This window comes from Rousettus aegyptiacus, unplaced genomic scaffold (assembly GCF_014176215.1).
Source record: "Rousettus aegyptiacus isolate mRouAeg1 unplaced genomic scaffold, mRouAeg1.p scaffold_m13_p_2, whole genome shotgun sequence".
NCBI lineage: Eukaryota > Metazoa > Chordata > Mammalia > Chiroptera > Pteropodidae > Rousettus > Rousettus aegyptiacus.
In genome coordinates, this window is record NW_023416295.1 from 95,428,419 (window position 1) to 95,441,622 (window position 13,204).

The following is a 13,204-nucleotide window of genomic DNA, read 5'->3' on the forward strand; positions in this document are numbered from 1 at the left end:
AAGCAAGAGGGGAAGGTAGAGCTGGAGTAAGGAGGGAATCTTGGAGAAGAGCTTGGATGGGGACTCTCCTTCAATTCTTAGGCTTGGGTTTTTCCACAGCCTGAGAAGGGTGGGAGGCAATGTGTTTAGCAGTTGACTCTGCCCCTCCAGCAAGAGGAAAGATGGAGATAAGGAATTTCTCCTTGTCATTGTCCAACAGTCCTTGCTACTCAAACTGTGGTTCATGAACCAGGAGCAACAAAAGCACCTGGAAGCTGCTGGAAATGTAGAATCTCAGGCTCCACTCTAGATCTACTGAATCGGCATCTGCGTTTTGAGAAGACTGCTAAGGGAACCATGTGTACGTTAAAGTCTGAGAGTGCCGCCCTCACAACCTCTTCTCTGCTTCCCCTACAGATACTGCGTCTGGAGCTGCTTCTGCCTCTTTCCTCTCTGACCTACCAGGCTGATGGGCACTTTCGGGGAGAGCTCCTGAAAGGGCAATGTGGATACCTGCTTCCTACCCACAGCATCTGAATGAATATGGGCTATTTTACCGTCTAAGTGAATTCCATCTTGATCTAGAGACCTGAGCTCAGTCTGGGGCAATGTCTTTCCTCCTGGGAGCATCTCCTACACCTAGTGTGTCTATCTAAAGCCAAGGCCACCCAGCCTAAGGACTCTGGTTCTGACTCTACCCCATTCCTTCCCTTTGTCCCATCCATCCCCTCTGCTCCAGGCCTATTTACTGTTTCTGTAAAAGAGAATTATTTCTATCTATAAATATTTCTGCAAACCCACTGAGAGTCGATTTTTATGTCTTCAGTTGCATCTGGGCTGCCATCTCCATCTGTGTCCCGGAAGGGACTCAAAGGAGCAAACTCTAAGCCTGGAGAGAGAAAAGGCTTTTAAAGCGCTCCCTCTCCTCTGGGTCCTGCTCTAGTCAAATTTCCTGGCCCCACATGCCTTGGGCTAATTACCATCTGCTATATCAATGGCACATTAGTCCACTCTAGATTGATACATGTATACACAATCCTTTTTGAGAACCTACTATAAACTTATTCTAGCTTTCATATTAGCACCTTCTCTTAGGCATGTGTTTACAGAATACAAACTCATCTTGATCTTTGCCTAGACCAAATATAACTAGGAAGGTCAGTTTGCACCAGCAAAGCATCCACAGGGCGTCCCCAGATCAAACAGGAAGGAGTTTTGGATTGTCTGCTATGGTAGAATAAGCCACACCTGGGCTTTTCTCCACTAACCATTCTGTCCCTATATCTAGCCTTATTCATCCAGGGTGCCCACCAGCCTTTCTCCACTGAAACCACCAACCTGCTGAACAAAAAATACTTGATCTATCAGATTGTGGGCTCCTCGTACAAGAACAATGTTGTCCGTTCCCGAATAAACCACAGCAGAAAAGGCTGTCCCCCATAGAGCAGACACCAAACTAATGGTAAAGGGTGCAGAGTGGTGTGGAAGGGTCCTTGGCACGTCTTTCAGAGGCCAGACAGCCAAAGGACAGAGACATGAGCCCTGAGACCCTCATCCCAACCCTCTCCCACCATGATGGGCAATAGGAAAACACAAAAGCCATTCTGTTTTCTAAGAAGATGCTGTATTTAACACTTTCCCTCCCATCATCCCACTCCCTCCTCCCACCCTAGATATTTCCCTACAGAGTAGAGCCCTTGCCAGGTCCTCCCCATTAAGGCAGATGGTGTAGAGGTAAGAAACATCAAACACAAGGCACTGGCCCAGGAGGGGGGCGGGGCAGGGCAGGGGAGGGGGAGGGAGGCTGGGCTGGCTCTTGTTATCAAAAGTGAAGCAGGAGGGCTGTTTGGGCTGGCTCAGGCCTCCAGTGAATGCCCAAGGACAAGAGTGGCCCCAGAAAGGAAACTAGCACCCTAGCTGGCCAATTGCAGCTTTGCCTACTCCTTATAGCCTTCTGCCGAAGGTGGTAAGCCTGAGCAGGGACCCTAAAAAGCCACAGTCCAGGGGGCAGGTATGGCATCCATAAGTCACAACTTATTCATTGAAAAGTCTTTGTCCTTTCCGATTTCTTAAGAGGGAGGCAAGGGTTCTCTTCAAGCTCAAGGGTTCTCAATGGGCTCCATTCTTCCCTATGCCAAGTTTATGCTCTTAGTGAATGCAGAGCCCAGCCAAGTAGACCCTGCAGCTCCAAATGCTGTTTCTTGGACTGTCACAGTATGGATCTTAGGCCAGCTGACTGGCCTCCTGGGCCCTGCTGCACCCGCCCCCCCGCCCCCCATAAGCCACAGCAAAAAGCCCTGTGCTCGCCTCCCTAAACAGACACTGGAGCCCAATGCACCACTGGTGAATTCAGCAGCAGCAGCAGTAGAAGAATCCCCAGCTGCAAAAGTAACTGGGAATTATTAGTGCAAGATATGTGCGTGGGCATCAGGTGACAGAAAGGTTGGCCTAGATTACAAAGGCCACGGGCTATTTTCCCTGAACAGGCTTCATATCTCAGTTCCTCCTGTCCCCTGCTTCCTTCCACGTAGGGAAGAGACCTCCCTAAACCTGTCACCCTGCTGCTTCCCACCCTGGTCCCTGTTTCATGGTTCCGTGTCACCCACACCACTTCCTCTTCTTCCACACAAGGCACAGGCTGGAGCTCTCCCTGTAGGAGAGCAAGTCCAGGGGAGCTGGGCCATGAGGACTTAAGGTTTCCACTTCCCTTTTCATCTCTTCCTGCTGGAATCCCACCCCCTCCTCTCATCTTAGTCGATGGATTACTTATACCCACATCATCTTTCCTCTCTGCCAGGGCCTGAGCTCACAGAAGGGACTTCTCTCCCCGCCTCCTCCACCTTGCCTGTCCCACCATGGCCTTTACCCCAAACGACAGGGACGAGCCCACCACCCAACACTTCCCCATCTCCCAACCCCTCTGTGGCACCAGGAAGATGATGCCAGTTCTGTGCTTCTGATGGTCTGAAGATGACACTGCCTGGAGGGTAAGGTGAATGCCCTAATTGGTGGCCAGCTGTTCGGTGGCTACCTGGGAGAGATGTGCGTGTCTCTGGAAGGTATGAGCCTGGGGTACAGCGGAGAACTGCTCTGCTGGGGGCCAGCTCCTCTAGTTATAAATCAGCTGCTGGGTCAAGGGCTGAGGGACACACTTCTACACAGGAGTGGAAGTGCGAACACTCCCTAAATGCACAACTCCATGCCCCTCACAGTCAATGTTGGGTCTGGACAGTTACAGTTTTGGTTTTCTGATTTAAAAAAATATTTAACCCCAATAAAATATGTCCGATAGAAGTTCCCAGTTCTTGGTCACCGCTCCTGTGCGCAGCACTGGGTGGATGCCGGCACGTACCTCTCAGATTAGGATGGTGTTGCACAAGCAGTTCTTTCTTCCCGACCTAACTGCACCGCCCGCCCTTCCCAGGAATTGTTCCATCTCTGTCCATTGTGAGCCAGCGGCCCCTCCTGGCCTTCATTCCCAAAGTCCTTCCTCTGGAGGCCCAGAGGGTGGAGAGAGGGGCCTTGGCAGCTGTCTCTATGTCAGGGAACGGCTCCTGGTGGAGCGGGTGTGTTAGCTCTGAGGCCTCTCTGGGCTTTGGCTCCCCTCCCCTCGCCTCCATCAGCAGTGAACAAGGTGCTGGGGAAGCAACCACAAGTCAAGGGGCAGGAAGTGGTCGGTCCAGCAGGTCACCCCTTGGGATTATGGCATTTTCATCTGGCGGCGGTTCCACATGCCTCGCTTGGAATGGAAGTGATGGAAGAAATTCCTGAGGGAGAGACGTTCCACTTCTAGGCCCGCTTGGAAGATCCTGAGTAGGGAGGGACAGGATGAGCCACAGAAGCACAGGAGGGAACTGCAGAGAGACCCAAGCCCCCAAGGAACACACCCTTCCACACCTTCATCAGACCCTGCCCTGATATTCCTCTGTTCACTCCCCACAGGGCAGCAGAGCAGGATGTAATACAGAGAGTGTGGACTTTAAAGCCAGACAGCCTAGGTTTGAATCCTAGCTCTGAACCATGGAAATCACGTCACCTCTCAGAGCCTCAGTTCACTGATCTCTAGAGAAAGGATAATGATGACATATATACATTGGAGGGTGATGGTGAAGACTAGAGGTAGTGGACGTAAATGCTCGGCACAGTTCCTGGCACACATCAAGAGCCCAGTATCTGGCACTCAGCTTGCAGGGCACACTTCATGGTGCTTCATGGAGGCAGAGGGCTAAAGCGGACCTTGTCCTCAGCCCTCCCCCTGTCCCTTTCCTGTATGCAAAGCCCTCTCACAGAGAGGCCTGTACTTCGGGCAGGATGGAAGTTACTGGAACTTGGAGAGGTTTCTTTCTGCTTGGGTCCCAGAAGAGACAGGGTGGTTGAGAACTGTGCCAGAGGTCTGGATCTTCCCAGCCCAGCAGGAAGATCAGGGATAGAGGTGATCCCTAGCCCAGGCTTCGGTCCACTTTGGGATCTACCTGGATCTGGCCTTCAGAGCCGGGTTATCTCATATAAGCTCCCTCAACCTCCCTCCTTTGCACCTTAAATTCTCTTAGTATTGTCATCTTCCTTTCCTTTCTTCCCTCTAGGTAAAAAACACACAGATCGGGTTTTTAAGCCTCTGACACTTACTGGTTGTGAGATTTGGGGCAATTTATTAACTTCTCAAGACTCAGTTTTCTCACCTGGAAAATGGAGATAATTACTCCTAACTCACAGCGGTTTGGGGAGGAATAAATGAAGGGATGGAAGTGAATGGCCCACCTACCAGTATAGGCACCCAATGATTGATGGCTGTCTCTTGCCCTCTCAGGGAGAAGTATATCTCTTCTTTGTCAAGGCCCCCACTGCCCTGGTGCTCCTGACCTTGCCCTGTCCACCTCCCCTGGGCACTGTTCCCTTTCTTTTTTTCCCCTGCTCTCTCCTTTGTCCCTACCATTTAAGCTCAACTCTCAAGGTATTGTTCTCTTTCCCTCTCCTTCTCTTGGCAGCAAATTTCTTAAAGAAGAATCTCATACTAACACAGCTTCCACTTCCTCAATGTCCCTGCGTTCTACAGCGCCCTATAACCTGGAGTCCCAGCCCAGCCACCCCCCGCTCCAGTACCCTCTCCTTGCTCACTCGCCAAGCCCAATGGCTTGTCCCATGTTCTCCCTCTCCTCTGGGGCTTTTCATACCAGTGACTATTTCCTCCGCCCCCAAACTCCTTGTCCCTCAGGCTTCCAAGGACCCAAAACCTCCTGGATAGCTTGTTCCCCTTTTGTGGTCCACATGGTCTCTCTTGCTGGCTCCAAAGTCTTTCTTGACCCTTTGCCAGTCCCTGCTATCTATCCCATGACTTCAGCCTCCTCCCCTAGGCAGCTGCAGAGGGGAGGAGAGGGCCGTCCTCACGGAGGGCAGCCATGTGCTCCCATGCTTCCCCTGCTGCTGAGAACACTATCACTTACATTTGTACAGATCAAGTTTTTGCTTTTCCTCTGACAGTTTAACAAGCACTTTCCACCCAGCCATGTGACCGAGACAGAGGCAGCATCCTCTCCTCTAACAGACACAGAAACTGGACCCCAGTATGTGGTAGAGCTTCCTCCGAGTCCAGTGCTCTTTACCTGCATGCGGGGAATCCATAGCTCAGGGACGGGGCCAGGGCCGCTCTAGCCTTTTTCCCACCCCAAAGTGCCTGATGGATAAATTCCAGCAGATGTCTCAGATGCCCTGCTTTCCCAGTCACCTGTCCAGCAGCTCCCAGTCTTCCCCACCCCAGTGGTCTCGGAACTCCTTAGTGTTCATGCCCCCAACCTTGTCCAGGTCTGACTTGTAGATGCCAAGCAGTCCGAATCCATTCACCTCCCAGTAGCCTGCGGACAGACAAGAAGCACCAGATGAGGTGGGCCAGGGTCCAAGAAGAAAGAATAAAGAAGGCTTCCAGGCTGTATTCCTAGAGCCTTTTCTGAAAGACAGAGGATAGGGGTGTGTGCGGCTGAAAACTGTCTCGTCTAGATGAGCCCCTTGCCTGTTTTGGGGGGAAAGCTTCCTGAGCTAAGGTAAGGGTCCAGTGAAAGCAATGAAAGCAACAGTCCTACCAGGGAGTGCCCAAGGGCTGGTGATAGCCCTACAACTGGATCTGACAATAGTAGCCACTCAAGGCACAGCCAAGGGTTGGTTGCTTTCTTTGTCCATTTCCCTCTCAGGGAGCCTATCTTTCCATCTTTGTATCCTCAGAGGGCACAGAGTCTGGCACATGGTAAATGCTTAATAAATGTTTGATGAATGAATGAAGAGGAAGGTGGGGCAGTGTTCATCATTGCTGCTGCTATGGCTATAGTGCACCCCTCAGGCGACTTCTCTGGAATGTCCAGGTGGGCAAAGGGGCAGCAGGGCAGGGTGGGAAGAGTAACGCTGCTGTCATAGACAGGACTATTTCCAGCTCTGGGGTTAAGAACCAAGGCCAAAGAGGTCTTTCCTATCTTCCTTCACTCAGGAGAGGGCTCACTCACCCTCAGGCCATTGGGGGGTGGCCCCACAATGCAGCCTCATCACCATGGGGGCAAAGGCCATCTTGCCCTCCACACAGTGCTTCCGGATGGCATCGATGACTCCAGCTGGGAAGTGGATGTGGAGGTCGCAGAGGAAGACAATGCTGTGTGGGTCCTGGGGACAGATGTGGGAAGATGAACAGACCCTCTAGACGAGGGTGGAGGCCAGGCTGCTCTCTGGTACAATCCTCTGTCTCTTTCCCAACAGAATGATGAACTACCACAAAACAAACTGTTGGGTAGATTTCCACGGTGCTGGGCATCAGAGAGTGGATTCTGACTCCTGCCCCTACTCTTTATGGACTCCAAGGTCTCTGGACAAATGCTCCACTGTCATTTGTTTGGTCCCACCCTGACACTGGCCCCGTAGCATAGCAGAGAGGACCGCCCCATGCCCGCCCCATCCCCGTATCCTGACTCCTTCCTCCCCGAGGAGCTGACAGCCTTACACATCCCAAACGTCTCTCGACCTCTTCACCAGTCTTTAAGCACATCGATTACATCTCCCAGACCCCCCCAGCCCACTTACCTTCACCAGGTCTATGCCAGCCTGAAGTCCAGCCGAGCGCTCGAAGTTTCCACTCAGCTTCATGTACTGGTAGCTGCAGCGAGAGGAAAGAAGAGAGGGGCTGAGCATTATGACTTGGCTGTGGCAGTCGTAAGGAAGCTAGCAAGCAAAAGGTAGAGATGATATGTGTTCCTAGGATGGGATTATGGCCAGGTGAGCCCCCTGGAAAAAGCCAGAGACCAGGAACCTGGAAAGCTGAATGAGACTTCTGGCTTTGCCCCAGATCTAGTAGTCCCGGGACTTTAGGAAGTGGGGGGTGGGGTGGGGTTCAGGCTGCACTCCAGCCAGGGAACCTCCTCACCTCCGCAGCTTGGACCTTTTTAGGGCCGTCTCGACATCCATGTCCTCACTGCTATAGTCAGTGATGATGATGTTGAAGTGTGGGTCTCCAGTGACCTGAAACAGCTTTTCCATGTCTCTGATGAACTGCTGCACCCAGCGCGCCTGGTTCTTCACTACCCGAGTGGGGCAGACAGAGGGGAAAAGGCAGAGGTAACACAAAGACAGGCACCTCCACTCCTGGGCCTCGCATGAGTCAGGAGCCCCAACAGACCTCTGCTCAGGGGTAATGCAGTACAAAGACAGAAGGCAGAGGAAACCACACCGGTGAAAAGGGCCTCTACATCCTGCCCCTGCATAGCCTCCCAGGCAGCACCTCATAAGAAGGCCCTGGGCTGGGGCTCGTCATCAGTTCTCTCACAGGAACCCCGTCACACTCTAACATAAAACCCTGCAATCCGTTCATCTTACTATCATTCTTTATTTCTTGTCCTATCTCATTGTCATTCTCCTGTCTGTGACATGGTCCCTTTCTCATAAAAACTAGCTAACCCACTATATAAGTCATATTTCCCCAGACCAGTTATAAACTCTAGGCACCCCTCAGTTAATTATCACACCCAAACCTGAAACCTGGTACCACAGGAAGAGCAACTGGCCTCAAGTCAGTATCTATTCCTGGCTCCAGTGCTTGCTAGCTTTGTAAACTTAGACTGAAGACTTTTCTCTCATAAGCCTTAGCTTCCTGGCTGTAGAGTGGCCATTCTCACAAGTTCCTGTGAAACAGAATTAGTGAGCAGAGACCTGGGTGCTCGTGATTACTACTGGGCCCCTGCTCTGCTGACAGTGCCCAGGCTCTGCTGGAGGCTCACCCGGCACGATGAAGTGGACCACAGCTCGGTGATTCCAGGAGAAGCCCTGAGGCCAGCACAGCTTGGGCTCTGAGGCCTGGGCATTCAGGACACGTCTCCGGTGGTTGTGTGGGCTCCAAACCAGGCCCTCCAGATTCCGGGCCTCAGCCTCTTCCCTACCAGCTGGATCGATGCCCTGCCAGCCTCGTGCAGACACATACTCAGAGAGGCGCACCAGACGTTGGCCTTGCTCCAGCAGCTCAAGCTCCAGGAGGTAGCGACCCCCACGCAGCTGGTCCTGACGCTTCTCCACATTCACAATGCGTCGTAGCTGGTATCTCCTAGGGCAGAAGGGGTGTGGGACTTGAGTAAGTCCTTCCCCTGCTGTAGGAGTTGCAGACTACTACAAGGGTAGAAGACTACAAGGACAGTTGTCAGGGGACCCTGGTTTTCGTGCTAGCTTTGCCACTGGCTAAGAGGCTTATGCAAGATGCTTAACCTCTCCAGGGTTCACTGCCTCCATCTTTAAAAATGCACCTATTAAAAAAATGCACCTGTTGAGCTGGGATGATCTCTAAACTCTTTTATAGCTCTGAGATCCTTTATAGGCTGAATGAATTTCCTTCAGAAGTTGACCTTCATTGATACAATGCTCTGTTCAAACAACAGTACATAATATACAATAGATTGTTAGATAAATGTTGATTGATTAGCTCAACATCATTAGTCACTAGGGAAAATGCAAATCAAAACCACATGTGAGTCTATGGCCATGCCACCTTGAACAAGCCCGATCCCATCTGATCTTGGAAGCTAAGCAGGGTTGGGCCTGGTTAGTGCTTGAATGGGAGACCACCTAGGAAGACAGGGTACTATAGGTGTAAAAAACACGTGATACCATTTCAAACCCATTAGGATGGCTATTTAAAAAAAAAAAGTGTTGACAAAGATATAGAGAAATTAGAACCTTCATACACTGCTGATGAGAATGTAAAATGGTGCAGCTGATTTGATAGAGAGATTGGCAGGTCCTCAAAATGTTAAACATAGAGTTACCATATGACCCAGCAATTCTACTCCTAGGTGTATAGCCAAGAGAACTGAAAACATGTTCGCACAAAAACTTATACACAAATGTTCATATCAGCATTGTAGTCACAAGAGCCAAAGAGTAGAAACCCAAATGTCAATCAACTGATGACTGAATACACAATATGTGGTATACATGTACAATGGAATATTATGCAGCAATACGAAGGACTGGAGTATGCTGTGCATTCTACAGTATGAGCCTTGAAAACATTTTGCTAAGGGAAAGAAGCCAGGCACGAAAAACCACATATTATATAATTCCCTTTATATGAAATGTCTAGAGTAGATAAATCTATGGTGATGGAAAATAGAGTAGTGTTTGCCAGGGACTGGGAAAATGGCAATTAACCACCATTAGGTACAGGGATTCTTTCAAAAGTGATGAAAATATTCTAGAATCAGACAGTGGGCCCTTCTAGCCCATATCTAGGATCTTAATTGGTCTCTGTTAGCCTCAGTTTTATCTGATCCATCTCTTTACTAGCTCCTTTCCTGAGAGAGGGGACCAAATTTACCAAGCCCTTCTCTTGGGCCCGGCACCTGGGCATTTCAAAACCTTGCTTGATGGTGAGACAAAGACCTGACTGGTCCAGGTCACCTTCAGGGGCAGGGGCCCCCAAAACTTGTCCTTCCCAGAAGCCTGCAGCAGGGAAACCTGCTACAGTCCCCAGGTCCCTGACCCCGGGCCAGCAGGCTGCCATATGACTCAGCCCCAGCCCCATGAGAGCCCTTTACCTTACCCCCGGCTCCTCTGGTTGAGCTTCTTCAAGAAGACTCGTGTGACCTCGAGAGCCTCCTGCTCTGGAAGCAGCAGGTTGCCAGATGTGTTACAGTTCAGATCAATCCAGTCAGTCCGCAGGGCTTGGAAGTCAAGGTTCCGGGCACTGAAGGTCTGGTCCCAGTTTACCACTGGGTCAAACATGGGCACATAGTCGAATACCTCGCTCACATCCTCTTCCTCTTCCTCTTCCTCTCCCTCCTCCTCCCCCTCCACTTGTCTTTCCTGGCCTGCAGCTGCGACCACCTCTTCCTCCCCATGCCAACCCCTCCTCGGGCCCAGAGGCTCCATCCTGTCACCCCTCCTCTGCTCTGCAATGTATGATTCAACTTGATTCAGCCACTGGGACTGCGCTAGGGTCTTCCTGGGACTGTCACCAGTGGGCTTGGGCCTCTTAACTTGAGGCAAGTTCCCCGCCAGGTGCCCAGGGGGCCACTTGTCAGAATGAGGTGTCTCTTGGGTGGGTTCAGGGCTGGGTTTCCTCTGCCTCTTCTCTGATGGCTGGGCTGGGATGTTGCTGGTTCTCAGAGGGAAGGGAGCTGTAGAGTTCTGCTTGGAAAACGGGACCACCAGCCCCTTGTGGGGAGCAGCCAGGAGTTCCCGCAGGCTTCGGAGGCGGTAGTCAGTGACACCCTGGCCGGGGGTAGAGGTAGGCACTTGTTTTCCCTCTGGCATCCTGCCATTCTGGTCAGTGGAGGCAGGGGGCTCCTCTGCTGCCTCTCCATACTGGGACTCTTCCAAGAGGCCTTCCTCAAAACCTGTTGTTAATAACAACCATTCCTCACATCAGTTTTCAGCCTCTCCCTAACAAGATATATAAGATAGCTGATGATTATATTTGTGATGCTCTTATTAGGGGTTTTCAGACCGGGATGGCATCTGGGTTCTGTTGCTTACTGTGCAACCTGGGGCAAGTCACTCAGCTTTCATAACCCGTTTCTTCATCTGCATAAAGGGAATACTAATCCATCTTCCACAGGGTTTTTGTGACGATAGAGTGAAATAAAGAACGCCAACTGCCTAGCGGGTGCCTGGCATATGCAGGGACCGAACAAATGGTCCCAGCCAGACCCTAATGCCTCAAGAAGAAAGGCCACAGGAAGACAGTGTTTCTCTGTAGCAGAATTTCTCAAATGCCTTGCCAGGGACGACATGTCCTCAAGCAGCCCAGGTAATCTCCTCCAGGGCTCGGAATCTCCTCCAGCTGATCCCCAGCACACTGTTACAAATAGTCATGTACTACATGTGCCTTGACATGGAAAAGGTAGGAGTACTGCTCTATGCCCCAGGGCGTGGGAGGAGGGGCTGTGCAGTGTGGATTTTTAAGCTCCTCAGAAGCAGGGCTGGAACTTTTCCCAGAAACGGACCATGGTCACCCCTGACCCAGATGGCTCAGCTCTCACTCTGTACCTGGCTGCTCTGGCCCCTGTTTCTCAGGCTGGTCGATCTTGATGTACTCCTGAAAGCTGAGCCTGCAGGAGGAAGGGAGAGGCAGACTGGCACCCTGTGCCTTGCAGGGAAAGTGGGAGGCTCTGCTGGAAGTCCCGGCAGCAGTCTGAAGTCATGCCCCAGCCGGGAGCGGAGGAGGGAGGCGGGGTGAGAGTGTGTGTGGGTCTGTGAGTGTGAGAAGTACCCAGGAAGAGCCAAGGCTCCTTGGGCTGGAAGGGCACTTGTGACAGCTCTCCAGGCTCTGACAGAGCCCCTCTGTCAGGCCATCTTCTTGCCCGACTCCGGGTTGCTCACCTGTCCTGGTAGAATGTGCTTTCCTGATAGAAGCATTTGTTATGGGTTTCCATGTGACTCAGACGGGTGTAGTCATTGGGGTAAACGAAGGACAAATGAACCTGAAGGTAAAGAAAGCAGCGGCAGAAGAAAGAGGGTGGGATCTTGGTAAATCAGCCAACCGGGGTTTTGCCAGCCCCTAGCCGTAATCTCATAGGGCTCCTGGAACCTGCCCTGGTGGCAAGAGAAGGGGCCCTCTGAGCTCTGAATGAAACATCTGCTTGCGCAGACTGGGAGTCCATTCCATTCATTATGCCTCCTCCCCTGGGCTCTCTGGACCTAACGTGACACCTGATCTAGTTCCCCAGTGCAAACGTCCCTCATCTGTCCCAGCTCATTCTCCACAGCTGCAGCAGAGACTCTTCCTTCCCCCTCCTGCCATCTTATCCTCTCCTGCAACATCTAAACCTTTACCGGCAACCCTCATAGACCTGGACAACTCCTTTTGTTATTTACTACACTGCTTTTTGCCTACTGCCCCTTAAACATAGCTCAAAGCAATCGCCACCCAAAACTTTCTTGATGACATCTGCCCCCTCCATCCTCTGACTCCTGTGCCATTCTCTTCCTGACTCCAGCACTCTCTCCTCTCTAGATCTGGGTATACAGTGTTCATTCTTCCTTTCCAGTTACCACATAAGCTGGAGAATCTCTATAGTTCCCCTCCATAGTTCATTTTCCCCAGTGCCTTTTCTATGAGTTTAGTAAATGCTCCTGGCTGACTAGCTGGTAGGACTGAGCCAGGCCTGTCCTGATCGTATGGCCCACAGAGCAGAGTGCAGGAAATCTCAAGCCAGTCCACCTCACATCACCGCCATGGCAGAGCTGGTGTATGGGGGCTTCCTAGGGCAGAACTGCATTCTCAGGCTTTGCAGAGCAGTCCATCTGGGCCAGAGGCAACTTGGAATGCTAGTTCTCCAAGCCCAGGGACCAGTGAGGTCATCTTGTCTGCTGGTACATTGTGTGCGAAGGATGGTCAGCCTCAGCACCTCCCCCATGTTAGCCAGAGGCAGCAAGTCCTCTCTTACTCCTGCCCCCACCACTGCCCGGGCCCCAAACTTACAAACCGGAGGCCCTGATAGCGCTGCAGGGGTAGCCCATCCACCAAGTAGCTGGGTTTGTAGGGACAATCAGGCAGGACGTGGCGGAGATGAGACTTGGGGATCAGAGGCACTGAGGACAGTAAAGGAAGAGGGATGAGGGTGGGGGTATGAGCCGGCAACTGGGGCTGGCTTAGAGCCACAAAGGGCTAATGGGTAAGGGCTGAAGCCTTCTGCCTTATTGTATTCACTCATGGCAGCTGTGGTCAGAATCCATGGCCATTGGCTGAGGCTGCCAGACTGAGGCT

The 13,204-nt window shown here is 51.8% G+C and overlaps 2 protein-coding genes and 1 pseudogene across 5 annotated transcripts in view; 2 read left to right on the forward strand and 1 right to left on the reverse strand.

Moving 5' to 3' along the window:
- Positions 1–772, forward strand: part of NINJ2 (ninjurin 2) — an 80,484-nt gene extending 79,712 nt beyond the window's left edge. For all 4 annotated transcript variants that reach the window (XM_036237151.1, XM_036237152.1, XM_036237150.1 and 1 more), the window contains exon 4: positions 397–772. The gene's annotated coding sequence lies outside the window, so the exon portion shown is untranslated. The remainder of the gene's footprint in view (positions 1–396) is intronic.
- A 1,577-nt stretch (positions 773–2,349) lies between these two features.
- The window catches only part of B4GALNT3 (beta-1,4-N-acetyl-galactosaminyltransferase 3), an 87,884-nt gene continuing 77,029 nt past the window's right edge, over positions 2,350–13,204 (reverse strand). The window contains exons 11-20 of the mRNA XM_016137865.2: positions 12,920–13,029; positions 11,818–11,918; positions 11,485–11,546; positions 10,037–10,832; positions 8,226–8,545; positions 7,376–7,529; positions 7,036–7,108; positions 6,468–6,621; positions 5,702–5,828; positions 2,350–3,788 (exon numbers count right to left, since the gene is read on the reverse strand). Coding sequence (XP_015993351.2) covers positions 3,680–3,788; positions 5,702–5,828; positions 6,468–6,621; positions 7,036–7,108; positions 7,376–7,529; positions 8,226–8,545; positions 10,037–10,832; positions 11,485–11,546; positions 11,818–11,918; positions 12,920–13,029 — 2,006 coding nt within the window. The 3' untranslated portion in view covers positions 2,350–3,679. The remainder of the gene's footprint in view (positions 3,789–5,701; positions 5,829–6,467; positions 6,622–7,035; positions 7,109–7,375; positions 7,530–8,225; positions 8,546–10,036; positions 10,833–11,484; positions 11,547–11,817; positions 11,919–12,919; positions 13,030–13,204) is intronic.
- LOC118614759 lies at positions 8,967–9,085 on the forward strand (annotated as a pseudogene).